At 51.4% G+C, this 24407-nt stretch overlaps 3 protein-coding genes across 8 annotated transcripts; 1 reads left to right on the top strand and 2 right to left on the bottom strand.

Moving 5' to 3' along the window:
* Window positions 1–38: 38 nt before the first annotated feature.
* EIF3I (eukaryotic translation initiation factor 3 subunit I) lies at window positions 39–10355 on the bottom strand. 2 transcript variants are annotated; one of them, XM_033227305.1, is made up of 12 exons: window positions 10220–10241; window positions 10034–10126; window positions 9533–9696; window positions 8218–8305; window positions 7863–7928; window positions 5602–5751; window positions 5392–5519; window positions 3285–3395; window positions 3077–3166; window positions 2685–2758; window positions 628–720; window positions 39–532 (listed from the first exon to the last, which is right to left on the bottom strand). In XM_033227305.1, exons 4-12 carry the CDS (start codon window positions 8255–8257, stop codon window positions 451–453), a joined length of 834 nt encoding a protein of 277 aa, XP_033083196.1. In that variant the 5' UTR covers window positions 8258–8305; window positions 9533–9696; window positions 10034–10126; window positions 10220–10241; the 3' UTR covers window positions 39–450. The 2 variants fall into 2 exon arrangements, with proteins under 2 accessions (XP_033083196.1, XP_033083195.1); XM_033227304.1 differs by lacking the exon at window positions 9533–9696 and having other exon boundaries at window positions 10220–10355.
* Window positions 10247–17618, top strand: TMEM234 (transmembrane protein 234). Of its 5 annotated transcripts, XM_033227311.1 has the most exons (7): window positions 10247–10357; window positions 10646–10797; window positions 11465–11531; window positions 16458–16550; window positions 16860–16918; window positions 17291–17425; window positions 17528–17616. In XM_033227311.1, the coding sequence occupies exons 1-6, from the start codon at window positions 10342–10344 to the stop codon at window positions 17396–17398; spliced, it is 495 nt and encodes a 164-aa protein (XP_033083202.1). In that variant the 5' UTR covers window positions 10247–10341; the 3' UTR covers window positions 17399–17425; window positions 17528–17616. The 5 variants fall into 5 exon arrangements, with proteins under 5 accessions (XP_033083202.1, XP_033083201.1, XP_033083204.1 ...); XM_033227310.1 differs by having other exon boundaries at window positions 17291–17618; XM_033227313.1 differs by lacking the exon at window positions 16860–16918.
* A 136-nt stretch (window positions 17619–17754) lies between these two features.
* DCDC2B (doublecortin domain containing 2B) lies at window positions 17755–24056 on the bottom strand. Its single transcript, XM_033228877.1, is given in 10 exon segments — window positions 17755–18030; window positions 18286–18342; window positions 18345–18391; window positions 19226–19361; window positions 20215–20254; window positions 20372–20518; window positions 20812–20943; window positions 21176–21252; window positions 21686–21737; window positions 23495–24056. Coding segments are annotated over 10 exon segments (1230 nt in total). The 5' UTR covers window positions 23761–24056.
* Between the last annotated feature and the right edge of the window lie 351 nt (window positions 24057–24407).

Consider the following 24407-nt stretch of genomic DNA (forward strand, 5'->3'; position numbering starts at 1 on the left):
CAGTGAAAAGGAAAGATGATAAAATAGACCCCACAAAATATCTGACCAGAAGCCATTTATTACCAAACCAATTTATTTCTTAGAGTTCAAAACCTGTGAGAATCTTCTCTGGCCCGGATGGAGATCCAGCTTATTATTATTATTATTTTTTTTGAGATGGAGTTTCGCTCTTGTTGCCCAGGCTAGAGTGCAATGACACGATCTCAGCTCACTGCAATCTCCGCCTCCTGGGTTCAAGTGATTCTCCTGCCTCAGCCTCCTGAGTAGCTGGGACTACAGGCGCGTGCCACCACGCCTGGCTAATTTTTATATTTTTAGTAGAGACGGGGTTTCTCCATGTTGGTCAGGCTGGTCCCAAACTCCTGACCTCAGGTGATCCGCCCACCTCGACCTCCCAAAGTGGTGGGATTACAGGCATGAACCACTGCGCCTGGCCGGATATCCAGCTTCTCAAGCCTCAAACTCAAATTCGAAGTACTGTGGGTCGAAGTAATGGATACGGACGTAACCATCTTCACCACCGCTGCTGTAGCTGGAAAAAGATAGCCAGGCACCAGTCAGGTGCCTACTCTAGGAGAGGCAGAGACCCAACCCGGGCTTAGCTCAGCCGCTTCACTGGGACCTTACCTCTTGCCATCAGGATGGAAAGCAACACTGTTGATAGGTCCAAAGTGACCCTTGACTCTTCCAAACTCTTCTTCAAAGGCCAAATGGAAGAACCTGGAGGAAAAGGGACACAATTAATTCACTTTCCATCTCCTTCCAAAACACTTTGAAGGTGGCGCTCCCCAAATGCAAATTGTTATATTTATTTATTTATTTATTTTGAGATGGAGTCTCGCTCTGTCGCCCAGGCTGGAGTGGAGTGGTGCGATCTCAGCTCACTGCAAGCTCCGCCTCCCAGGTTCACGCCATTCTGCTGCCTCAGCCTCTTAAGTAGCTGGGACTACAGGTGCCTACCACCATGCCTGGCTAATTTTTTTGTATTTTTAGTAGAGATGGGGTTTCACTGTGTTAGCCAGGATGGTCTCGATCTCCTGTCCTCCTGATCTGCCCATCTCAGTCTCCCAAAGTGCTGGGATTACACACGTGAGCCACCACGCCCGGCCCCATTTATTTATTTTGAGATGGAGTCTTACTCTGTCACCCAGGGTGGAGTAGAGTGGCGCAATCTCGGTTCACTGGAACCTCCACCTCCTGGGTTCAAGCAATTCTCCTGCCTCAGCCTCCCGAGTGGCTGGGATTATAGATGCCTGGCTAATTTTTGTATTTTTAGTAGAGATGGGGTTTCACCATGTTGGCCAGGCTGGTCACGAACTCGGCTTCTGCTTTATTTTTTGTGATATAATTTGCATTTGAGGCCAGGCGTGGCGGCTCATGCCTGTAATCCCAGCACACTGGGAGGCTGAGGAAGGCAGATCGCTTGAGGCCAGGAGTTTGAGACCAGCCTCGCCAACATCTCTACTAAAAATGCAAAAAGCAGCCAGGCACGGTGGTGTGCACCTGTAATCCCAGCTACTCAGAGGCTTAGCAGGAGGATCGCTTGAGCCCAGGAGGTTGCAGTGAGCAGAAATGGTGCCACTGCACTCCAGCCTAGGCAACAGAGTGAGACCCTGTCTCAAAAAATAATAATAAAGCAGAAAAATTGAGATAATAAGAAGTAAATGTGAACAAAATAAGATGAAGTTGGGGGCTGTGGGCTGTGGTTCACACCTGTAATCCCAGTACTTTGGGAGGCTGATGCCAGAGGATCACTTGAGCCCAGGAGTTCGAGGCCAGCCTGGGCAACATAGTGAGACCCTGTATCTTTATTTTTTAACTTTTTTATTATAAGGGGAAGACTGGACCCAGAAGTCTGCCTGAATTTATAGCTAATACTTATAGAGTGCCTACTACGTGCTGGGCAGTGCTTAAAGAGCTTAATAAATATTAACTGAATTTTTTTTTTTTTAAGAGACGGAGTCTCGCTCTGTCGCCCAGGCTGGAGTGCAGTGGCTGGATCTCAGCTCACTGCAAGCTCCGCCTCCCGGGTTTACGCCATTCTCCTGCCTCAGCCTCCCGAGTAGCTGGGACTACAGGCGCCCGCCACCTCGCCCGGCTAGTTTTTGTATTTTTTAGTAGAGACCGGGTTTCACCGTGTTAGCCAGGATGGTCTCTATCTCCTGACCTCGTGATCCGCCCGTCTTGGCCTCCCAAAGTGCTGGGATTACAGGCTTGAGCCACCGCGCCCGGCCACTAACTGAAAAATTTAATGTGCATAATTTTATGGGAAGTATACTGTCACTGTCTCATTATACAGTAGAGGAAATATGGGCATAGAGAAATATAATGAAGGCCGGGCACAGTGGCTCCTGCCTGTAATCCCAACACTTTGGGAGGCCAAGGGGAGCAGATTACTTAAGGCCAGGAGTTCATTCAAGACCAGCCTGGCCAACATGGTGAAACCCTGTCTCTACTAAAAATACAAAAATTAGCCAGGTGTGTTGGTGGGTGCCTGTAATCCCAGCTACCTGGGAGGCAGAGGCAGAAGAATCACCTGAACCTGGGAGGTAGAGGTTACAGTGAGCAGAGATCACGCCATTGTACTCCAGTCCGGGTGACAGAGCAAGACTCCGTCTCGGGGGGAAAAAAAAAAAGGTACACCCCATGAGATTTCAATTTGGAAGAGCTCTCTTCCTCTTTACCTGGCCTCAAACTTGCCAATCCTGGTGGAGGTTGTGGTTACATCCATGGCTTCCTGACCACCGCCCAGGACCACCTGAATGGAAGAAGAAACTCTAGATAGGCCCGATGGACACCAAGTCCATTTTCTGTTTTTCTCCTGCCATATACATTTTTCACATCTCACACAGCTCAATGGGAGGATACCAAAGGTAGGGGATGATCAGACACTTCTGCCACCTCCTGCCCGCTTCCCTGGGGCTATTCGTCCTTCCAGCTTTGTCACTCCTCTGGGAATCCCCTCTCTGCCTGACATCATTTCCCCCACAATGTTGTAGCCCAACTTCTGGACAAGCATCTAGAACTTGGAAGCTTCCTGAGGCTTTAGCAGGAAGGCTGGATGGGATTCTCTTACATGGTCATAGTTGGGGGAGAGGGCAGCTGAGTTGACGGGACGTTCTGTCCGGAAAGTCTTCTGATGTTCAAGAGTTGTGGAGTCAAAAAGCTGGAGAGAGAAGGCAAGGGGGTATCTGTAGAAAGAGCCTTCCTGGGGGAAGTCGGGCAGGGTGAGCTGTGCAGCAGGAGGGAGGGAGCAGCCCTGCCAGACCCCTGTCCAGGCTCACCTTGGCTGTGTTGTCCTTGGATGCGGTCACAAACATGGTCATGTCCCTGGATAACTGGATGTCATTGATCTGCCGGGAGTGCTCCTTAACATTCACCAACACCTCTCCAGACTGGGGAAGGAGGAAGAGTGAGACTGACTGGGCCCAATCCCTACTAATCTCAGTTCCCCAAAAACCTAAGCACCCAAATGAGAAAGCTGAGACAGCATGGACTTTGTTTTCCTCACCCCCTCTATCTAATCAGTCACCCCTAAATATCCCTTGACTCTGTCCAGTAATGTACATCCTATGCCTGATGGCTAGTTCAGGTCCATTCTCCAAACAACCTGCAAAAGCTGTTGGAAGGAAAATCTGGCCATCGATAACCCTTTAAAGATTCCCTACTGCCTGGAGGAAAATCAAAACTCTTTATCTCCTCACACTTAAGGACGTTTAAAATCTATTCCCTGTCCTCTGTCCCCAAGACCACATCCCAATGGTTCCTGAAGACTCCATACTTTCTTAACTCTGTGCCTTTGCTTTTGCTGTTCCTTTTGCCTGTGGGATGTTCTTTCCTTCCTGCTTGAAGCTCCATTTATTCTCCAGGGTTTAATGTACACACTACCTCCCTGGGACAGTGCACTTTCCACACCTGGTTGAGACTTCTATGGTGGCACAGTTCACAATCTGACTCAGGTGCTAGCTGTTTGCAAGTCCCTTCCAAGGGGGAAGGGACTGTGTCTGATTTACTTCTTTGTTCTAGGAGCTCAGCACAGGGCATTATACTCTGGTGGCAGGGAACTGCTCATTTGTGATCCTTAATTTTTTTTTTTGTTGAGACAGGGTCTTGTTCTATCACCCAGGCTGGAGTACAGTGGCACAGTCATGGCTCACTGCAGCCTCAATCTCCCAGACTCAAGCAATCTTTCAGCCTCAACATCTTGAGTACCTGGGACCAGAGGCGCGCTCCACCACACCCAGCTAATTTTTAATTTTTTTTTTTTAGAGACAGGGTTTTCCTATATTGCCCAAGCTGATCTCAATCTCTGGGGCACAGGCAATCCTCCTGCTCCAGTCTCCCAAAGTGTTGGGATTCCAGGTGTGAGTCACCGCACCCGGCCTGTGATCCTTATTAACATGTCCGAGTACTTTGTGACAAGTTTTTCAAACATGTCATATCATTTGATCCTTGAAACATTTTACAGATAAACAGGGTCAGAGAAGTTATGTAACTTGCCCAAGATCACACAGCTAGAAAGTAGTGAAATCTACATTTGAATCTCACCCCTGCTCTTTTTAAAATTTTTTATTAATTTTTTTTTTTTTTTTAGAAAATCCCAGCACTTTGGGAGGTCGAGGTGGGTCAACCTCCCAAAGTGCTGGGTCTCACTGTCACCCAGGCTGGAGTGTAGTGGTATGATCACAGCTCACTGTAGCCCCAACCCCTGGGCTCAAGAGATCCCCGTCTTGGCCCCCAAAGGCACTGGGATTACAGATGTGAGCCACAGCATACAGCTCCGCCCTTGCTCTGAACTACTGTGCTATCACCAGTACCTGAGGCAGGTGGATCATCTGAGGTCAGGAGTTCGAGACCAGCCTGGCCAACATGGTGAAACCCCATCTCTACTAAAAATACAAAAATTACCCGGGCATGGTGGTGGGTGCCTATATTCCCAGCTACTTGAGAGGCTGAGGCAAGAGAATGGCTTGAACCCAGGAGGCAGAGGTTGCAGTGAGCTGAGATCGTACCACTGCACTCCAGCCTGGGCAACAGGGTGAGACTCTGTCTCAAAGAAAAAAAAAAATACAGGTGCGGTGGCTCATGCCTATAATCCCAGAACTTTGGGAGGCGAAGGTGGGCGGACTGCCTGAGGTCAGGAGTTCATGACCAGTCTGGCCAACATGGTGAAACCCTGTCTCTACTAAAAATACAAAAAAAATTAGCCAGGGGTGGTGGCGTGTGCCTGTAATCCCAGCTACTCAGGAGGCTGAGGCAGGGGAATTGCTTGAACCCGGGAGGTGGAGGTTGCAGTGAGCCGAGATGGCGCCACTGCGCTCCAGCCTGGGCGACAGAGTGAGATTCCATCTAAATCATTCTGGTAGGCTCAGGCCCCATGTGGCCTCTTACCTTGGCACTATACTGGTTGAGCTCTCCACTCTCATGGCCAGCGATGATGCACTCCCCCAGGGGTCCCCAAACGGCACTGGTGATTTTAGAGTCGTTGCAAGGGATCTTCATGTAGGGCTCATTGTTGTCTGTGTGGAGCAGTAGATGTTAGGCCCTGGGCTCTAGAGCTGCACCCTTTACCTCAACCCCAGCCCTAATCCCAGCCCTCACCAATCTGGCTTGGATCCCGCAGGTCAAAGAAGCTCACAAAGCACTGGTAACCCATCTGCTTGTCTGTGGAGAACATGATGATGTTGCCCCCAAAGTCAAAACCACAGGTCCGGACAGCCGAATTGGTCTTGAGAAGGGCCAGCTGCTTTCCTGGAAACAGGCAGAGTCTGGGCTACACCATCCGTTGCAATTGCGGGGAGGACATTCTAGAGAATGCTACCATCGCATCTCACTGTTTCTCTTGCTCCAGTGATCCAAACTTAAAAAGTATTTTTTCCTTTTTTTTTCTTTTTTGAGACAGAGTCTCACTCTGTTGCCCAGGCTGGAGTGCAGTGGTACGATCTCGGCTCATTGCAAGCTCCGCCTCCTGGGTTTAAGCCATTCGCCTGCCTCAGCCTCCCAAGTAGCTGAGACTACAGGTGCCCGCCACCACGCCCTGCTCATTTTTTGTATTTTTAGTGGAGATGGGGTTTTACCATGTTAGCCAGGATAGTCTCGATCTCCTGACCTCATGATCCGCCCACCTAGGCCTCCCAAAGTGCTGGAATTACAGGTGTGAGCCACTGCGCCAGGCCCTTTTTTTTGAGATAGAGTTTCACTCTCGTCCCATAGGCTAGAGTGCAATGGCGTGATCTTGGCTCACTGCAACCTTTCAAGCGATTCTCCTGCTTCAGCCTCCCAAGTAGTTGGGATTATAGGCACCCCCCACCATGCCTGGCTCACTTTTGTATTTTTAGTAGACGGGGTTTCGCCATGTTGGCCAGGCTGGTCTGGAACTCCTGACCTCAGGTGATCCACCCGCCTTGACCTCCTAAAGTGCTGGGATTAACAGCCGTGAGCCACCACACCTGGCCAAGTATTTTAACTTCTTATCCAGACTCTTTCCTCAGACATCCTGCTAATGTGGTACTGCTCATATGTAGACTGCAATATATCTGTCTCCCCCCTCAGACTGCACTCCTCCACAGCAAAGACCTGATCTGATTTCCCTGCATGTCCCCAGTGCCCAGCATAGACCTGGCACTAAACAGAACAGCTTAGGCTGGGCACAGTGGCTTATGCCTGTAATCCCAGCACTTTGGGAGGCTGAGGTGGATCACTTGAGGTGAGGAGTTCGAGACCAGCCTGGTCAACATGGTGAAACACCATCTCTACTAAAAATACAAAAATTAGCCACCAGCCAGGCGCAGTGGCTCATGCCTGTAATCCCATCACTTTGGGAGGTTGAGGTAGGTGGATCACCTGAGGTCTGGAGTTTGAGACCAGCCTGGCCAACATGGTGAAACCCTGTCTCTACTAAAAATACAAAAATTAGTCAGGTGTGATAGCGCATGTCTATAATCCCAGCTATTCGGGAGGCCGAGACAGGAGAATCACTTGAACCCAGGTGGCAGAGATTGCAGTGAGCCAAGATTGTGCCACTGCACTCCAGCCTGGGTGACAGAGGAAGAGAATCTGTCTCAAAAAAAAAAATTAGCCAAGCATGGTGGTGTGCGCCTATAATCCCAGCTACTCAGGCTGGCTGAGACAGGAGAACCCCTTGAACCCGGGAGGTGGAGGTTGCAGTGAGCCAAGATCATGCCATTGCTCTCCAGCCTGGGTGACAGCGAGACTCTGTCTCAAAAACAAGAAAAAGAAAAAAAAAAAAAAAAAGAAAACTTAAGAGGCTCCCCCGTCTTCAGTCTTAGCTCTTCCAGTGCCTCCCCCTGCTCCCTGACCTTGATAAACTGAACAGACCCCCACTCTTGCCTGCTCAAGGACCTCCATAGCATCCCATATTCTATGGAACAAAGCCAAGCTCCTGAGTTTGGCATTCAAGAACTGTTCTGGCCTTAGCCTGACTCTCCAGCTTTATCTTTTCCATGACTGTGTATTTCACCCCCCTACCCCCACCCCACCAAGAAGCAGGAATTTGCAGCCAGATCAGATGACTTGGACACACAGTCTCCACACTTTCACTCCTGCATGTGCCAAAGTGATGACGTCTTTCCTCATCCTTTAAGCTCCAGCTCATATGACATTTACCTTGGGAAACCTTCCCAGGCTGCTCCCATCCCCACTCCAGGGAGCCAGTTGCTGGGCTCTGGCCTCCCATAGTAATCTACGCTTCCTCTACCATGGTGTATATCTTACTGTAAGACCTTCTTTTCTCATCTGTCTTTCTTAGCTTGTCTCTTATTCCCTAGACTGGAAACTATCTATGGATTTCATCTCTATTTTCCTAGGACCTGTTGCTAAAAAAGTGAATGAACCTAGCTTACCTGTTTCACAGTCCCAGAGACGACAGCTGTTGTCAGCTGAGCCAGTGAGGACATGCTTGGTGTCCCCTGAAGAGTTGTTAAGAAACATGACGAAGTTCACCTGAGCCCTTGTCCTCTGGGGGAGGCCAAGTGAATCATCTCCCTGTTCAGCCCCAAAGAGCCTTTCTTCCCGTCTTACCTCCTTATCCAGAACTGGAACTTGTCCTGAATGTTTCCCCAGCCAGTGAAGAGACCAGAGAATAGGAGGTATTGTTCTCTAGGCCCTCAGCAACACCCCCAACTCCCAACTTCCAACCTAGCCTCTCCATTGCTGACAGACCCTAGCAGCACGGACTCAGAGCCAAAACAAGGATACAGTCAGCATCCACACACCACACAGCTCCAGTATGGCCCATGTAGGTGCCCAGCCTCTCACCATTCACAGAGTACCATACATTGACGATCTGGAAAAATCAAACCACAGGATAGTACACATCCCAGTAAGAGCAATGCTTCCAACTTTACCCCAGGAACCCTCAGCAGCCTGTAGCCAGGCTGATTCTGCCGTCTTCTGTTCATTTCTTGGGAAACAGCAGGGAGCTGGTAAAAAGATCAACTCCTGGATTCTCCTCCCTTTCTGAAGGTAAAGCAACAGAGGAGTCAGGTGGCTTGTAAAAGCATTCTCATTTGTTAGCTCCAGCTCTACTGGGACTCCCAGTGGCTCCAAAGAATAAAAGGCCAAGTTGAGCTCCAGTCCAGAAAAACAGTATCTCTGATGTCTTATCCAAGTGGGAGCAGTCCATAGTAGGGAAGTCTGGGTTCCAGTGCCTGCTCTGCCACTGTCTCACTGTACAATCTCAAATACAGTGCTTCTCTCCTTTCAAGTTCAGTTTTCTCATCTTGAAAATGGCCAGGCTGGGTGTGGTAGCTCACGCCTGTAATCCTAGAACTTTGGGAGGCTGAGGCAGGCCGATCACCTGAGGTCAGGAGTTCAAGACCAGCCTGGCCAACATGGTGAAACCCCGTCTCTACTAAAAATACAAAAAGTTAGCTGAGCCTGGCGGCACGAGCCTGTAGTACCAGCTACTCAGGAGGCTGAGGGAGAAGAATCGCTTGAACCTGGGAGGCGGAGGCTGCAGTGAGCCACGATTGCACCACTGCACTCCAGCCTGGGTGACAGAGCGAGACTCCGTACCCCCAAAAATAAAATAAAATTTAAAAAAGGCAGTATCATGAGGGACTGTTTTGCATTAAGTAGCAGGATGGGATTGACTTAAAATGAGACTAGAGACAAGCTCATTAAGTCTCCTGTGTCTGAATAACACAGCCTGCACCTATCCTGGTAGAAAGATTAGATTATCCCTAAAGGCCGCATCCCATTCTCTGGGCAAGCTGACCTTCATCCTTATCCCCTTTCCACAGTGGTCTCTTGCTTTTCTTTCTTTCTTTTTTTTTTGAGACGGAGTCTCACTCTGTTGCCCAGGCTGGAGTGCAGTGGCGCCATTTTGGCTCACTGCAGCCTCTGCCTCCCGGGTTCACGCCATTCTCCTGCCTCAGCCTCCCGCGTAGCTGGGACTACAGGCACCCGCCACCACGCCCGGCTAATTTTTTGTACTTTTAGTAGAGACGGGGTTTCACCGTGTTAGCCAGGATGGTCTCGATCTCCTGACTTCGTGATCCGCACGCCTCACCTTCCCAAAGTGCTGGGATTACAGGCTTGAGTCACCCCGCCCGGCAACTGTCTCTTGCTTTTCTTGGAGTGCAGTGGCACGATCTCAGCTCACCGGGCTCCAGCGGTCCTCTCGTTTCAGACTCCGAAGCAGCTGAGGCCACAGGCACGAGCCACCACGTCAGGCTAATTTTTTATGTGTAGAGATGAGTCTTACTATGTTGCTCAAGCTGGTCTCCAACTCCTGGGCTCAAGCGATCCTCCCACCTCGGCCTCTCAAAGTGCTGGGATTACAGGCGTGAGCCACCGCACTCGGCCAATCGAGTTCTTCCCCACCTTTCCCAGTAGAATACTTTCGCCAACCTACTCCCGGGATGGCCTCTCCCTACTTCTCAGAATGGGCCGTTCTTTGGTTCCCCGCTAACGGCAAAACTGGCGTGTCCACCCATCGTCCTGGCAGAAGGATCTCTCCCCTCCCGGACCCCCTCCGCATGGTCCCGCCCGCCCTCCAGCCGACGCTCACAGGGTCCTTGGCCACAGTAAAGAGGAGGTCTCCTTCGCGGTTATACTTAATCTGCGTAATGGACCGCTCATGGCCCTGCAGTAGGATCGGCTTCTGTGGGGACAAGATGGTAACGTCAGTGTTCGGAATTGGGCCCCGGCCTCAGCCCAGGACCCCCACTGCAATACCCATAACTCTGAAACTCACCATTCCGGCGGTGACGCGAGGAAGGCCGCAGCGTGAGTAGGACCGGAAAACGCTTTGGGCCCACTTCCGGATTATGGGTCTCCGCCCCCTCGTTCCCGGAAGTAGAAGACAGCGGCGTTGCCATGGCGGCGTCCCTGGGTAGGTAGCCGACCCCGCCCCTCCATGGATCTCCCGACCCTCGCCTCGAATTCATTTCCTGCTCCACCTGCACCCCCTAATCCCGACCCCTGCTACAACCCCAGAGGCCGGACTCCTGGATTCATCTCCCCAGCCTCCCTGGGCCTGCCTTAGCCTCCAGTCGCAGCCGAGGCGAAGACAGCGAAGGAGGGAAGTGGGGGCGGCTAGCTGGGGCTAGGAGGCCAGGAGAGAGCGGGGTGGGCGGCCGGTGGGGTGGGGGGTCAGGGTGACTCACTCGTCTGCATTCAGGGCAGGTGCTGGCTCTGGTGCTGGTGGCCGCCCTGTGGGGTGGCACGCAGCCGCTGCTGAAGCGGGCCTCCGCCGGCCTGCAGCGGATTCATGAGCCGACCTGGGCCCGGCAGTTGCTACAGGAGATGAAGACCCTCTTCTTGAATACTGAGGTGCGTCTGTGAAAGGCCCCTCTCTCGGGGGAGTTGCCACCAATAATTTGGTCTTTGGAGTCAAACAGGTCTGGGTCAGCCCCACCCCCACTCACCAGAAATTCTCCGAAGAGTCAGTTGTCCTTTTGAGCCTCAGTTTCATCATCTGTAAATGGCGATTATAATAATAACCATCTGATAGGGCAGTTGTGGGAATTAGGTGAGATAGGTAGAGCACTTAGCATTGGGCCTAGAACATAGTAAGTCAATCTATGGCTGCCATTATTCACATTTTATTATTGTGATTCCTTCAGTTACATAAGGCAAATTTGTGAGCCTTTCCAGAGGGAGGACTTAGGGCTCAAATTGGCCCTGCAGGGGAGGAGTTCAGAGGAGGAAGGCTGGAGCTGGAGGACTTGGGGAAGGATTCCTGGAGGGGCTGACATTGGCATCAAGGCCTTGCAGGATGGGAATTAGCAGAGTTGAGGGAGAGGGTAGTTTGAGCAAAGGCACAGAGTTCAGTCCGTTTCCCTCTTTGCCCTGGAAGGGTTCTCCTTAGAGGGATTAGTGTTCTCTGGGTCTTTATAACCCTCCCTCCCTCCAAGGAAAGGCATTCGCTAGGAGCTCAAAGAAGGCAGTGCTGCTCAGTCAGGCCATCACACTGACTGCAGGTTTCTCCTCTTTCCAGTACCTGATGCCCTTTCTCCTCAACCAGTGTGGCTCCCTTCTCTATTACCTCACCTTGGCATCGACAGGTGGGTCCTGGTTTGGAACTGTTCTGCTTAGTGTTTGAGGCCACCTGGAAGAGTGATTTGAGGGGATGGGAACTGACTAGCTCTAGTTCCCTCTTAGTACCCTCTTCTCTGAACAAGAGGGATACAGTGGGCTGGTTATGAGTATGTTGCTAGGCACCGGCATTGGTTTGAAGCCTAGCAGTCTTGTGTGACCAGCGGAGGAAGAAGGAAGGTTCATTTTGCTGTGCCAAGTGCTGGCTTTCACATTCTTGCTTCCACTGTGTGCTACCTGCCTGACCATGAGCAAGTCCCTCATTTGAGCCTTGGTTTTATACAGTTGGCTTCATAGCATTGTGAGGATTAAATTTAATGAATGAGAAACATGTAGGAGAGTGCCTGGCACACAGTCAGAGCTCCATATACATAAATTTCCTTTCTCTTGACATTTGTTGACTGCCCTCTACTACATGAGATACTGCACTAGTCTTACACATTATTTAATTCCTCTTAGAGAATGAAGTTGCGGCCGGGCGCGGTGGCTCAAGCCCGTAATCCCAGCACTTTGGGAGGCCGAGACGGGTGGATCACGAGGTCAGGAGATCGAGACTATCCTGGCTAACACAGTGAAACCCCGTCTGTACTAAAAAATAGAAAAAACTAGCCGGGCGAGGTGGCGGGCGCCTGTGGTCCCAGCTACTGGGGAGGCTGAGGCAGGAGAATGGGAGGCGGAGCTTGCAGTGAGCTGAGATCCGGCCACTGCACTCCAGCCTGGGCGACTGAGCGAGACTCCGTCTAAAAAAAAAAAGAAAAAAAAAAAAAAAAGAAAATGAAGTTGCAAAACTTTGGGCAATTTCACCTCTCTTAAGTCCCACAGTATGTCAGTGCAGAAGGATTTGAAGCCATATATTACAGTTTATGCTCGACTGGGCGTGGTGTCTCACGCCTGTAATCCCAGCCCTTTGGGAGGCCAAGGAGGGCAGATCACTTGAGGTCAGGAGTTTGAGACCAGCCTGGCCAACATGCTGAAACCCCATCTCTACTAAAAATAACAAAATTAGCCAGGTATGGTGGTGCGTGCCTGTAGTCCCAGCTACTTGGGAGGCTGAGGCACAAGAATGACTTGAACCCAGGAGGCAGAGGTTGCAGTAAGCGGAGATCACGCCACACTACTCCAGTCCCTGGGCAACAGAGCGAGACTCTGTCTCAAAAAAAAAAAAAAATAAATAAATAAATAATATGCACTTATTTATGAGTTTGAAAGCCTCTGGCCTCGTGCATTCACTGCTGTGGAAGAATGCTGAACCCTTGACCAGCTGACTACAGCTAGCCATTCACCAAGTTTTAATCACAGTATTAGATTCTTTTTATCTCATTACCCTCTCTGCCTGTATCCTTTAATATCCATCCTTTCTAATAACCAGAACAGTAGTCACTATTTATGAAGCGTCCACTTCAGCCAGGGACGATCTATGCATTATCACAGCTCATCTTAACAACAGTCCAACAAAAGAAATGGTATACTGTGATCCCTGTTTTACATATGGGGAAACAGGTTGAGTGTTTGAATATCCTAACCAAGATTACAAGGGAAACTCAGATCTGCCTTACTCCAATGCTCTCACTTTCCCACTGCACCGTGCTACATCCTTCTCCCATCTACTGTTGCAAACCAGACCTCAGCAGCCATGACACACTTTGTAAGGTATATAAACTTAAGAAGGCAGCTCTGGGCAGGGCACAGTGGCTCAGGCCTGTAATTCCAGCACTTTTGGAGGCTGAATTGCGCAGATAACCTGAGCCTAGGAGACCAGCCTAGGAACAACAGCAACAAAAAAAGTACAAAAATTAGCTGGGCTTGGTGGTGCATGCCTGTAGTCCTAGCTGCTCAGGAGGCTGAGGTGGGAGGATCGCTTGAGCTTGGGAGGTTGAGGCTGCAGTGATCAGTGACCTCACCACTGCACTCCAGCCTGAGCAACAGAGAGAGACCCTGTCTCAAAACAACAACAAAAAGAAAAAACAACAAAGAAAGCGGCTCTTTGTAAGTGGGGTTGTTATATAAATTTCTTAGATGGGTAATGCCTCCATGCTGGGGCCTCTCAAGGGATGAGGAGCAGGACAGTTTGCTCCTCTCCCTCACACAAGTGAGCCCTGGGAGTGCTGGGAAAGAATGTGCTGAGGAGCCAGTGTGGGCATCTGTCTGCAGTTGAGTCTTGTTACATGGATAACTCAGCTGTTTTATCCACTGGTCTTTTTTTGTGTGGCTTTTTTTTTTTTTTTTTTTGAGAGGGTATTTTGCTCTTGTTGCCCAAGCTGGAGTGCAATGGTGCAGTCTCGGCTCACTGCAACCTCCACCTCCCGGGTTCAAGTGATTCTCCTGTCTCAGCCTCCCCACCAGCTGAGATTACAGGCACGTGCTACCACGCCCGGCTAATTTTGTTTTTTTGTTGTTTTGTTGTTTTCGAGATGGAGCCTTGCTCTGTCACCTAGGCTGGAGTGCAGTGGTGCAATCTCTGGTCACTGCAACCTCCGCCTCCCAGGTTCAAGCAATTCTCCTGCCTCAGCCTCCCAAGTAGCTGGAACTACAGGCATGTGCCATCATGCCTGGCTAATTTTTGTATTTTTAGTAGAGATGGGGTTTCACCATGTTGGCCAGGCTAGTCTTGAACTCCTGACCTCAAATGATTCATCTGCCTTGGCCTCCCAAAGTGCTGGGATTGCAGGCGTGAGCCACCACACCCGGCCTAATTTTGTATTTTTAGTAGAGACGGGATTTCTCCATGTTGGTCAGGCTGGTCTCTAACTCCCGACCTCAGGTGATCCACCCACCTCGGCCTTCCAAAATGCTGGGATTACAGGTGTGAGCCACTGCGCCCAGCTGTGGCTCTCTCTTTTTTGTTTTTTGAGGTGGATCTCACTCTGTCGCCCAGGCTGGAGTGCAGTGACCCGATCTCCGCTCACTGCAACTTCCACCTCCCGGATTCAAGCGATTCTCCTACCTCAGCCTCCTGAGTAGCTGGGATTATGTGCCACCACGGCTGGCTAACTTTTGTATATTTAGTAGAGATGGGGTTTCACCATGTTGGCCAGGCTGGTCTCGAACTCCTGGACCTCAAGTGATCTACCCACTTCAGCCTCCCAAAGTGCTGGGATTACAGGCGTGAGCCACCACTCCCGGTCTGTGGCTCTCTTTTTAATGTGATAAGAACACTTAACAGGAGATCTACCCTCAACAAAATTTTTTTTTTTTTTTAAGATGGAGTCTCGGCCAGGCGGGGTGGCTCAAGCCTGTAATCCCAGCACTTTGGGAGGCCGAGACAGGCGGATCATGAGTTCAGGAGATCGAGACCATCCTGGCTAACACAGTGAAACCCCGTCTCTACTAAAAAATACAAAAAACTAGCAGGGCGAGGTGGCCGGCGCCTGTAGTCCCAGCCACTCAGGAGACTGAAGCAGGAGAATGGCGTAAACCCGGGAGGCGGAGCTTGCAGTGAGCTGAGATCCGGCCACTGCACTCCAGCCTGGGTGGCAGTGCGAGACTCAGTCTCAAAAAAAGAAAAAAAAAGATGGAGTCTCCCTCTTGTCGTCCAGACAGGAATGCAGCGGCACGATCTCAGCTCACTACAACGTCCGTCTCCCGGGTTCAAGCAATTCTCGTTACTCAACCTCCCAAGTAGCTGGGATTACAGGTGCCTGCCACCACACCCGGCTGATAATTTGTATTTTTAGTAGAGACAGGGTTTCCCCAGGTTGGCCAGGCTGGTCTCAAACACCCTACCTCTGGTGATCCACCTGCCTTGGCCTCCCAGTGCTGGGAATACAGGCATGAGCCACTGTGCCTGGCCAACAAATTTTAAGTTAACTCTATTAGTCTTTTTCTTTTATTTTCTTTTTTGAGATGGAGTTTCACTCTTGTTCCGCAGGCTGTGGCGTGATCTTGGCTCACTGCAACTTCTGCCTCCTGGGTGCAAGCACTTCTCCTGTCTCAGCCTCCTGAGTAGCTGGGATTACAGGTGCCTGCCACTACGCCTGGCTAATTTTTGGTATTTTTAGTAGAGATGGGGTTCCACCATGTTGACCAGGCTGATCTCAAACTCCTGACCTCAGGTGATCCACCTGCCTCGGCCTCCCAAAGTGCTGGGATTACAGGCATGAGCCACTGTGCCCGGCCAACTCCATTACTCTTTTTTCAAGTTTGCTTATTGGCAGTCAGTCCCTTAGAACTTCAAAATTAAGGAACAGATCTTGGGCTATGATGCCCTCTACCCACACCACAGGTCCAGCCCAATGTCCTGAACAGGTCCTGGCTTCTTCCTTCTGACACTTTTTAACTCCATAAGGCCTGAGCTTGGGCTGAAACAGAAATAAAATGTGCTTCACCTGATGTTCTGCTTTGTCTGTATCCACAGTTCAATAACAGCGCAGGCTTAGGAGTCAGGCAAGCCTTGGTTTAAATCCTCAACTTGCCTTAGTTTATGTGACTTCTTTGAGCCTTTGTTTCCTTTATGCAAAATGGTGATAATCCCCTTCTTGCAGTGTTGTGAAAATTGAGATATGTATACAAAGCACCTAGGCCATGGTATCACAATAGTGGCTGTGCTTGGTGTTACTTGACTCTCTACTGCATCCTTTGGGATTTGGGTGCCTGCCTGTCTGTGCAGATGTCCTTGAGATCTCACAAGTTCTCTCTGAGTGCAAAGACTTCATTCTCATTATCAAACCAGGCTGGTCCCAGACCTCAGAGTTCAGGTCTTCATGCTGGAATCCTGGGAAGCACTGAACGTGGAGTCAGGAGATGTGGGTTTGAGTCCTGAGATTTGCTGTGACTTCAGCTGGAAGATGGGGTTATGATACCTTTTTTAAAGGTATGAAATGATGATAATGGAAGTGTTTTGTGCCTAGAAAGGCATTTGTTGCATCTCAGGCATTCTTTCCATTCTGACCACCCAGATCTGACCCTAGCTGTGCCCATCTGTAACTCTCTGGCCATCATCTTCACACTGATTGTTGGCAAGGCCCTTGGAGAAGATATTGGTGGAAAACGTAAGTCAGGCTACTGCGAGTGCAGGACTCAGCTCCTTGGACATCGACATACCTGTGTTAGTTCCTTCCCTGAACCCATCTCCCCAGAGTGGGTGAGGACACGGCCTTTTCCCATCCTGCCCTTTCCTCTGCAGCTGTTCTGCTTCCTTGTGGCCTTCAGAGTTCCCTTCCCCTGGACAGTCTGGGGACAGAGAGAGGCTGGGGCAGGATTCAGGACCAGACCCCATCTGAGCCCTTCCTCCAGCCCTGTACCAGCTCCTACTGGCCTGGCTAAGCTCAGACCCCCTTGATTTCTGCCTGTTATCCCAGGAGCAGTTGCTGGCATGGTGCTCACTGTGATAGGAATTTCACTCTGCATCACAAGCTCAGTGAGTAAGACTCAGGGGCAGCCGTCTACCCTCTGAGTGGGCTGAACCCACCTCCAGCTCTGCTGCCTCCGGGAAGCACCTGGGCCATGAAGCGCTGGCAGTGAGTGGATGGACCTAGCACTTCCCCCTCTCTGGCTTCAGCTTCCTCCTCTCTTATGGGGATAACGGCTACCTCATGGATCACAATAAGAGAACAAGAGTGAAAGGGTTTTGTAACCTTCAAGTGCTGTTCAGCTGCTGGGATTTAGTACAGGAGACTCTACGCTCACCTTCAGCAACCTTTCTGCCCCAGCAGCTCTCTTCCTGTTGACATCTCAGGCCCCCAGCCCAGCCACCATTACTGTGGCCTGATCTGGACTATCATGGTGGCAGGTTCCATGGACTGCAGAACCCCAGCTGCATGGAAAGGGCCAGCTGCAGACTTTGAGCCAGAAATGCAAACAGGAGGCCTCCAGGGCTCAGTCAGAGCGCCTTGGCTGAATGAGGAGTGGAACCGAGGGGAAGAAGGTACATCGGAGTGGCAGATGCAGGAGATGAGCTGTCTATTAGCCTTGCCTGCCTCACCCATGAGGTGGGCAGAAATCCTCACTGCCAGCCCCTCTTAAACAGGTAGACAGCTGTGAGCCCCAGCCCCACCTGACTCCAGCACCCAGCACACCTGGCGAGTAGTAGCTGTCAATAAATCTGTGGTAAACAGACAGAGGTTAGTAAGTATTCTTTTATTGTGACAAACCCGCTCCCCCGTTTGTAGCCTGTCTCCTAGGCTTAGTCAGCTACTCCTTTCTGTGGCCACAGAATCCCATAAGGAAACAGCCCCCAAGCCAGGGCTGCTGTGCTCAGAGGAAGGGAAGGCTGGGCTGTGGGTTTAGGAGCAGGAGAACGGGGAGGGCTGAGGAGGCCGCCGTGTACCCTGTGAGCCCAGGGGAGGTGCTGGCTCCTGAGGAACAAGCTGCTGGAGGCCGAGGACAAAAGGTGGCCAGAGTGGTGGTCCCCAGTTCCCCTCTGGAGCTGCTGGCTCTCAAGATGGCAGAGCTGGCGCTGAGGCTGAGAGCAGCCACAGACCCAGGCTGGTTTTCCAGGGACAGGGCCTCTTCCTCTATCTGTGCTGCCCTCTGGAGGAGGTGGAAGGCTACACAGAATGGAGCCGTGAGTATGGCCAGCCTCTAGCTCTCAGCCATGAGGTCCCCAACCCCAAAGAAGGAAGAAACTGGAAATTAGGAACTGCTTCCTCATGTAACAAGGTAGGAAGTTAGGAGATCATTTACCTTCAGTCACAAGGGAGAACTGTTCCTGGGGCCCAGGGCTGCCAGTTTCCAGCTCAGAGCTCCTCCCATCCCAACATACTGTTCCCTGATCCAACAGCTTACATGATCCAAGGGCTCCTCTGTCTGGGTGTCTTCATCATCTGCTACTTCCTGGGCGCCCCCGCTGTCTCCTTCCTTGGGTGGGGAGCTCCATATACTCCCGTAACTCCTAAAGAGGGAGGCAGCATTGGGTGATGCCCAGGCTGAAGAGCCCTCAGCATTCCTGCCCTGGACCTTCGTGCCAGCCCCTTTCCCTCCCCTGAACCTGGTTCTGCATTCCCCACCACCTCCCAGGATGGCAGGGAAGTGAGAGGTGGGCCTTTGGTCCCACCCCCATCCCCTCTAGATCCCACCCCTGAAGTCTCATCGCTTTAAGCACTGTCCTTTCCAGGCGCTTCTTTTCGTGTGATGAGGCCCTGTGAAGAAGGAATAGGATATACAGATGGGGGGAGCTGGAAACAGTTATGATGAGGTTAGGACCAGCCTTTTTTTTTTTTTGTTTTTTGTTTTTTGTTTTTTGAGACGGAGTCTTGCTCTTTCGCCCGGGCTAGAGTGCAGTGGCCGGATCTCAGCTCACTGCAAGCTCCGCCTCCCGGGTTTTACGCCATTCTCCTGCCTCAGCCTCCGGAGTAGCTGCGACTACAGGCGCCCGCCACCTCGCCCGGCTAGTTTTTTGTATTTTTAGTAGAGACGGGGTTTCACCGTATTAGCCAGGATGGTCTCGATCTCCTGACCTCGTGATCCGCCCGTCTCGGCCTCCCAAAGTGCTGGGATTACAGGCTTGAGCCACCGCGCCCGGCCTTTTTTTTTTTTTTTTTTTTTTTTTAAACAGGCAGTCTCCTGAGCCAGAGTAGGCTCAGACTCCTTTATCTTTTTTTTTTTTTCAGTGCCGGCTTTGTGTCTGGGCATTCTCTCCCATGGACATCCCCAACAACAGCAGGGACTAATCCATGTCACTGTCAAAAGGCAGCTAAGAAGGGCGTGAGTCCCAGGGACCCCTCACCTGATGGGAATGAGAGTGTGGGCAGCTTGCTTCTTGGCTGAATGGTCTGCTGGGGTCTGGCATAGAAAGTGGATGGCTTAATTCCGTCTGGTTCCTTTGGAGAGGGCTGGGTTACCTGGGCCCTGTGGCCTTGGGCCTAGAGAAGGGACACTGGGCTTGGACCCTGGTTGCTGGCCATTCTTACCTTTCCTACTCCCCAGCCTGACCAACATGGGGAAACCCTGCCTCTACTAAAAATTAAAAAAATTAGCTGGGTGTGTCTGGACACGGTGGCTCATGCCTTTCATCCCAGCACTTGGGGAGGCTGAGGCAGGTGGATCACGAAGTCAGGAGATCGAGACCATCCTGGCTAACACGGTGAAACCCTGTCTCTACTAAAAATATTTAAAAAATTAGCTGGGCATGGTAGCGGGTACCTGTAGTTCCAGCTACTCGGGAGGCTGAGGCAGGAGAGCGGTGTGAACCTGGGAGGCAGAGCTGGCAGTGAGCCGAGATTGCACGCCACTGCACGCCAGCCTGGGCAACAAAGCGAGACTCTGTCTCAAAAAAAAAAAAAAAAGATTAGCCGGGTGTGGTGGCGCATGCCTGTAATCCCAGCTACTTGGGAGGCTGAAGCAGGAGAACAGCTTGAACCCGGGAGGTGGAGGTTGCAGTGAGCCGAGATAGTGCTATCGCACTCCAGCCTGAGCAACAAGAGTGAAACTCTGTCTCAAAAAAAAAAAAAAAAAAAAAAAAAAAAAAAAGATTGTTAAGAGGATGCAGGCCAGGCACAGTATAATCTCAGCACTTTGGGAGGCCAAGGTGGGAGAATTGCTTCAGCCCAGGAGTTCAAGACCAGCCTGTGCGATACCATGAGACTCATCTCTATATTTAAAATAAAAGAAAAAAAGAGAGGATGCAGTGAAATAAGGTCAGAGCCTGTGCCAGAAGAGTTGTCAGCCAATCACTCCCCTTCCTTCCCACCCCTCATTGTCCCCTGTGTCACCTACCCCATGCATGTGGGACCTAGACTTCGAGCCTGGAGGATGCCTACAATGACAAAAGGAAAGGCTTGTAGTGGGTAGAGGGCATAGAGTCAGAGCACACAGACCCAGAGGGTGGCTTCCTCTGCCTGGCCTGTTACCCCTCCACCTCCCACATACATACCAGCAGCCCCTGGGCAGGGAGGGGCGGGGCACCAGCAGCTCCAGATAGGGAAGGTCCTTGAACTCATCCTCTCCGACAGCCACATAGTAATGGCCAGTTACCAGCTCCTCTCCTGCTGACAGTGGGAGCCCCTCCAGGGTGCAGAGTCTGGGAGAGAGAGATAAGCAGGAAAAGGGCTGGTAGACTCAATGCTTCTTCACATTCAGCAGACTGAGGGGGTGGGTGCAGCTATTCCAAGGTGCCCTCTGGCCTCGGCATCAGTCACCCAAGCTCTACCCTGCCTCTGAGGGCTAGGCAGAGGGCCCTCTCCCAGTGGCATAGGGGGAAGTCCCATGTTGGGGAATGTGCTTTCCTTTGGCCTCTTCATCCTCAGCCACAGCTGAAGCCAGTGGGGAGGCTCTCTTTGGGGACTTTTGGGCCCTCCCAGTCCCCATACTCACTTGCACACAGCCCCACTCTGCAACTTGACCTTCTCAGTCAGGAGCTTCAACACAGTTTCCCAGTCCTGGCTGGCAGCCTGGGACAGCTTCAGACTAAATGGGGGACTTACCAGGTCCCCATTCCTGAACACACTGAGACAAAAAGCCTGGTAAGGGGGAGTGTCCCCAGGAGTCCCTACATGTGAGGCGAAGGGTGGCACAGGGCCAGCAATAACCATAACACTGGTCTCTTTTCACCCATCAAGCATGCTGGACTCCTATATTACCAACAGTAGCCAGAGGCTCCTGGAACAAACTCGACACTATTTTCTTGGTCTCACGAAAACAAAAATTGACGCCCTTGCTCCCCAACACTGACACTCACTGAATGTAGCAGGGAGCACCTGCAGGCAGCCACCGTCCAACGGCCCCATCACACAAGTGGCGAGTCACGGGAGGACCCTGAAACCCAAATCAGGCCTCCAAATTAGGAGAGTCGGGGCCTTTGGTTTGGGGTGGGTCCATCCAAGGTGTGGAGTGAGGGGGTCGGAACCAGACTGGGGCAGGAAGGGGGCCAGGAGGAATAAGACAGGTCACACCTTTCACCAAAGGTGCTTCAATGTTCCCTAAGTCACATTCTAACCACCCCCTCCCCCAGTCTGTGTTTCACAGCTTCCTCTTTGCTTTGGGACCCCAGTGTGGAGATAAAGGCTGGGACAGAAGCAAGAAATAGTATCTTGAAGTCCCACACCCCAGGAAGAATAGAAGCTGGCTCCAAAGTACCCCCCATGGAACTGGCAGATCCTGCTGCTTCCCTGGCTTCCCAGACCAAATTGAGGGCAGTTCTAGGAGTGGGAAGATAGAGGGGCTGGGGCACAGGTTCCCCCAGACTCACTTGTAGTCTGCAGCTCTTCCCACCTGGATCTTTCCCTCCATGAGGTAAATAGCTGAAAAGGCAGATAGATCACAGGTCATCTTGTGGAGCCTGAGGCCTCAATAGCCTGGCAGATGTGAGTATTGGGTTGGGGCACAGCTCACCAGATACCCCTCCCCATGGAATAGTGGCAGTCATCTCCGTCCAGAAACAGATGTTGGCACTTGAACCTGCCCTAGGACTCCTTGAGTGCTCAAATGTTGGCTGGGTAAGTGCTGGGTAAGTCTGGAAATCCAGACTGGGGTCTCAATGCTAACTGTGAGATTAAAGGTCAAGAGGGCTGGGCATAGTGGCTCACACCTGTAATCCCAGCTCTTTGGAAGGCTGAGACAGGAGGATCACTTGAGCCCAGGAGTTTGAGACCAGCCTGGACAACTTCATTGCTAACAAAAACAAAACCAAAATTAGCCAGGCATGGTGGCATGCACGTGTGGCCCCAGCTACTTGGGAGGCTGAGGCAGGAGGATTGGAGTTCGAGGCTGCAGTGAGCCATGATCACGCCACTGCACTGCACTCCAGCCTGGGTGACAGAGCAAGACCCTATCTCAAAAAAAGAAAAAAAAAAAATGTCAAGAGAAACTAGAAACTAGTGCATTATGCATCCTGCTATATCCTAAGAATGTTCTCATTCATGAGATAGGTTGTTTTATCTCCATTTTGTATGAGACTTCAAGAAATTAAGTGACTTGCCTAAAGTCACACAAGGAATGAAGCCTAGATTCTAAGTCTACCTAGCTTCCCTCCTCCGGCCTTTTTTATTTCCTTTTGACACAGAGTCTTACTCTGTCCCCCAGGCTGGAGTGCAGTGGTGCAATCTCAGCTCACTGCAACCTCTGCCTCCTGGGTTCAAGTGATTCTCCTGCCTCAGCCTCCTGAGTAGCTGCGATTACAGCTATGTGCTACCAGGCCCGGCTAATTTTTTTTTTTTTTTTTTGAAATGGAGTTTCACTCTTGTTGCCCAGGCTGGAGTGCAGTGGCACAATCTTGGCTCTGCAACCTCTGCCTCCCGGGTTCAAGCGATTCTCCTGCCTCAGCCTCCCGAGCAGCTGGGATTACAGGCATGCACCACCACGCCCAGCTAATTTTGTATTTTTAGTAGAGATGGGGTTTCTCCACGATGGTCAGGCTGGTCTCGAGCTCCTGACCTCAGGTGATCCGCCCACCTCAGCCTCCCAAAGCGTTAGGATTACAGGCGTGAGCCACCGCGCCCAGCCGCTTCCCCGCTCTTGATCCTTACACTATAGTAAGCAACCTCAGCTGAGAGCTAAGCGTAGGACCTGGAAGCCAGACATGAGTCAGAGACTCAGGTACTCAAATTCTTCTCCCACCCTGGAAGACAGTCTTCTCCTGCAATGGGGGATGACCCTAGCCTAACAGGAGAGTCAGGGGTGCCTAAGCACAGTGGGGAGGAATGTATGGGCGGATTTAGAGTGTTCAGTGATAGGGAGTCCAAGCAAGAAGAGCTTTTGGAAAAAGGGGCTCACCCTGTGGGGCAGTGGTCTTCCCACAGGCTGATCTTGGCTGTGATGGGCATAAACATTAGTAACACACAGAATTCTATTTGAATTTCAGTTCAGCTATTTGTTGTGTATTCTTAGGCAGGTTTTCTCTGTGTTTTCCCTTTCTAATGGAGGCAAAACCATCCCCCCCGCCCGACATAGAGTTCAGTAAGTACCAGTAATGTGCTGGTACATACATGGTAGGTACTGAATACACACTCTTGCCATTACCTCCCTTGCTAGGCTCTTTGAACAGCCCCAGCCCACTCACTGGAGCTTGTAGAATCGTTCAAATCCAGCGGCCACATACTGCCCTCTGTTCTTCAAGTCTGCCAGGTTGGTGACAGGGTGGCCATGACACGGTGTGTAGAGGGCACGCACAGCCAGTGGGGCCTGCACAGCTGATGTCACCTCGCAGAGGAAAGCCTCCATGGTGGGGAAGCGGCGTTGACTCACCACCAGCTGGGAGCCTGGGAAGAAGGGGTCTCCATTCCGGTACACCACTACCCTCTTGGCTGCTGGACTGCCACCTGCCATAGTGTATCCTCAGTCAGAGACACAGAGCTGTTGCCAGGCAACCAAGGAAGGGCTGGGAACATTGCCAATCAGAGGTGGAGTCCTGCCCTCTCACCCACGAAGGCAGAGGGAGACTGTGGCAGGAGCATTTATCTGCATTCAGGGTTTGATCCAATCTGCCCTGGGGAGATCATACTTCTTTTTTTTTTTTTTTTGAGACGGAGTCTCGCTCTGCGGCCCAGGCTGGAGTGCAGTGGCCAGATCTCAGCTCACTGCAAGCTCTGCCTCCCGGGTTTACGCCATTCTCCTGCCTCAGCCTCCCGAGTAGCTGGGACTACAGGCGCCCGCCACATTGCCCGGCTAGTTTTTTGTATTTTTTAGTAGAGACAGGGTTTCACCGTGTTAGCCAGGATGGTCTCGATCTCCTGACCTAATAAGGTAGTCCGCCTGCCTCAGCCTCCCAAAGTGCTGGGATTATAGGCTTGAGCCACCGTGCCCGGCCTTGGGAGATCATACTTAAACATAGGTATTACCTTACTCTCCAGAGCCTCCTTGCCACTCTAAAGCACAAGGCTGAGCTCAATGGGGGATCAGCTTTGGGAGCTGTTCCCTAAGGAGGATGGCTAGATCTGTTCCTGGGCCATGGCTCCCAGCTGGCTCCAGGGTCA

This window comes from Trachypithecus francoisi, unplaced genomic scaffold (genome assembly GCF_009764315.1).
Source record: "Trachypithecus francoisi isolate TF-2019V2 unplaced genomic scaffold, Tfra_2.0 Lachesis_group12, whole genome shotgun sequence".
Taxonomy (NCBI): domain Eukaryota; kingdom Metazoa; phylum Chordata; class Mammalia; order Primates; family Cercopithecidae; genus Trachypithecus; species Trachypithecus francoisi.

Bases quoted from the DNA above. Each gene is read 5' to 3' on its own strand.
- EIF3I (XM_033227304.1), bottom strand. The intron at 7,929-8,217 runs GTATCCTTGTTT...ACAACTCTTCAG, and splicing joins GTGGTGTGTGGATGCTGACT to GGGACACCAAGCATGTCCTC. The intron at 3,167-3,284 runs GTGAGCCTGGAC...TTCTCTCTCCAG, and splicing joins CCAAGGACAACACAGCCAAG to CTTTTTGACTCCACAACTCT.
- TMEM234 (XM_033227308.1), top strand. The intron at 10,798-11,464 runs GTGCGTCTGTGA...TCCTCTTTCCAG, and splicing joins CCCTCTTCTTGAATACTGAG to TACCTGATGCCCTTTCTCCT. The intron at 11,532-16,457 runs GTGGGTCCTGGT...CTGACCACCCAG, and splicing joins CCTCACCTTGGCATCGACAG to ATCTGACCCTAGCTGTGCCC.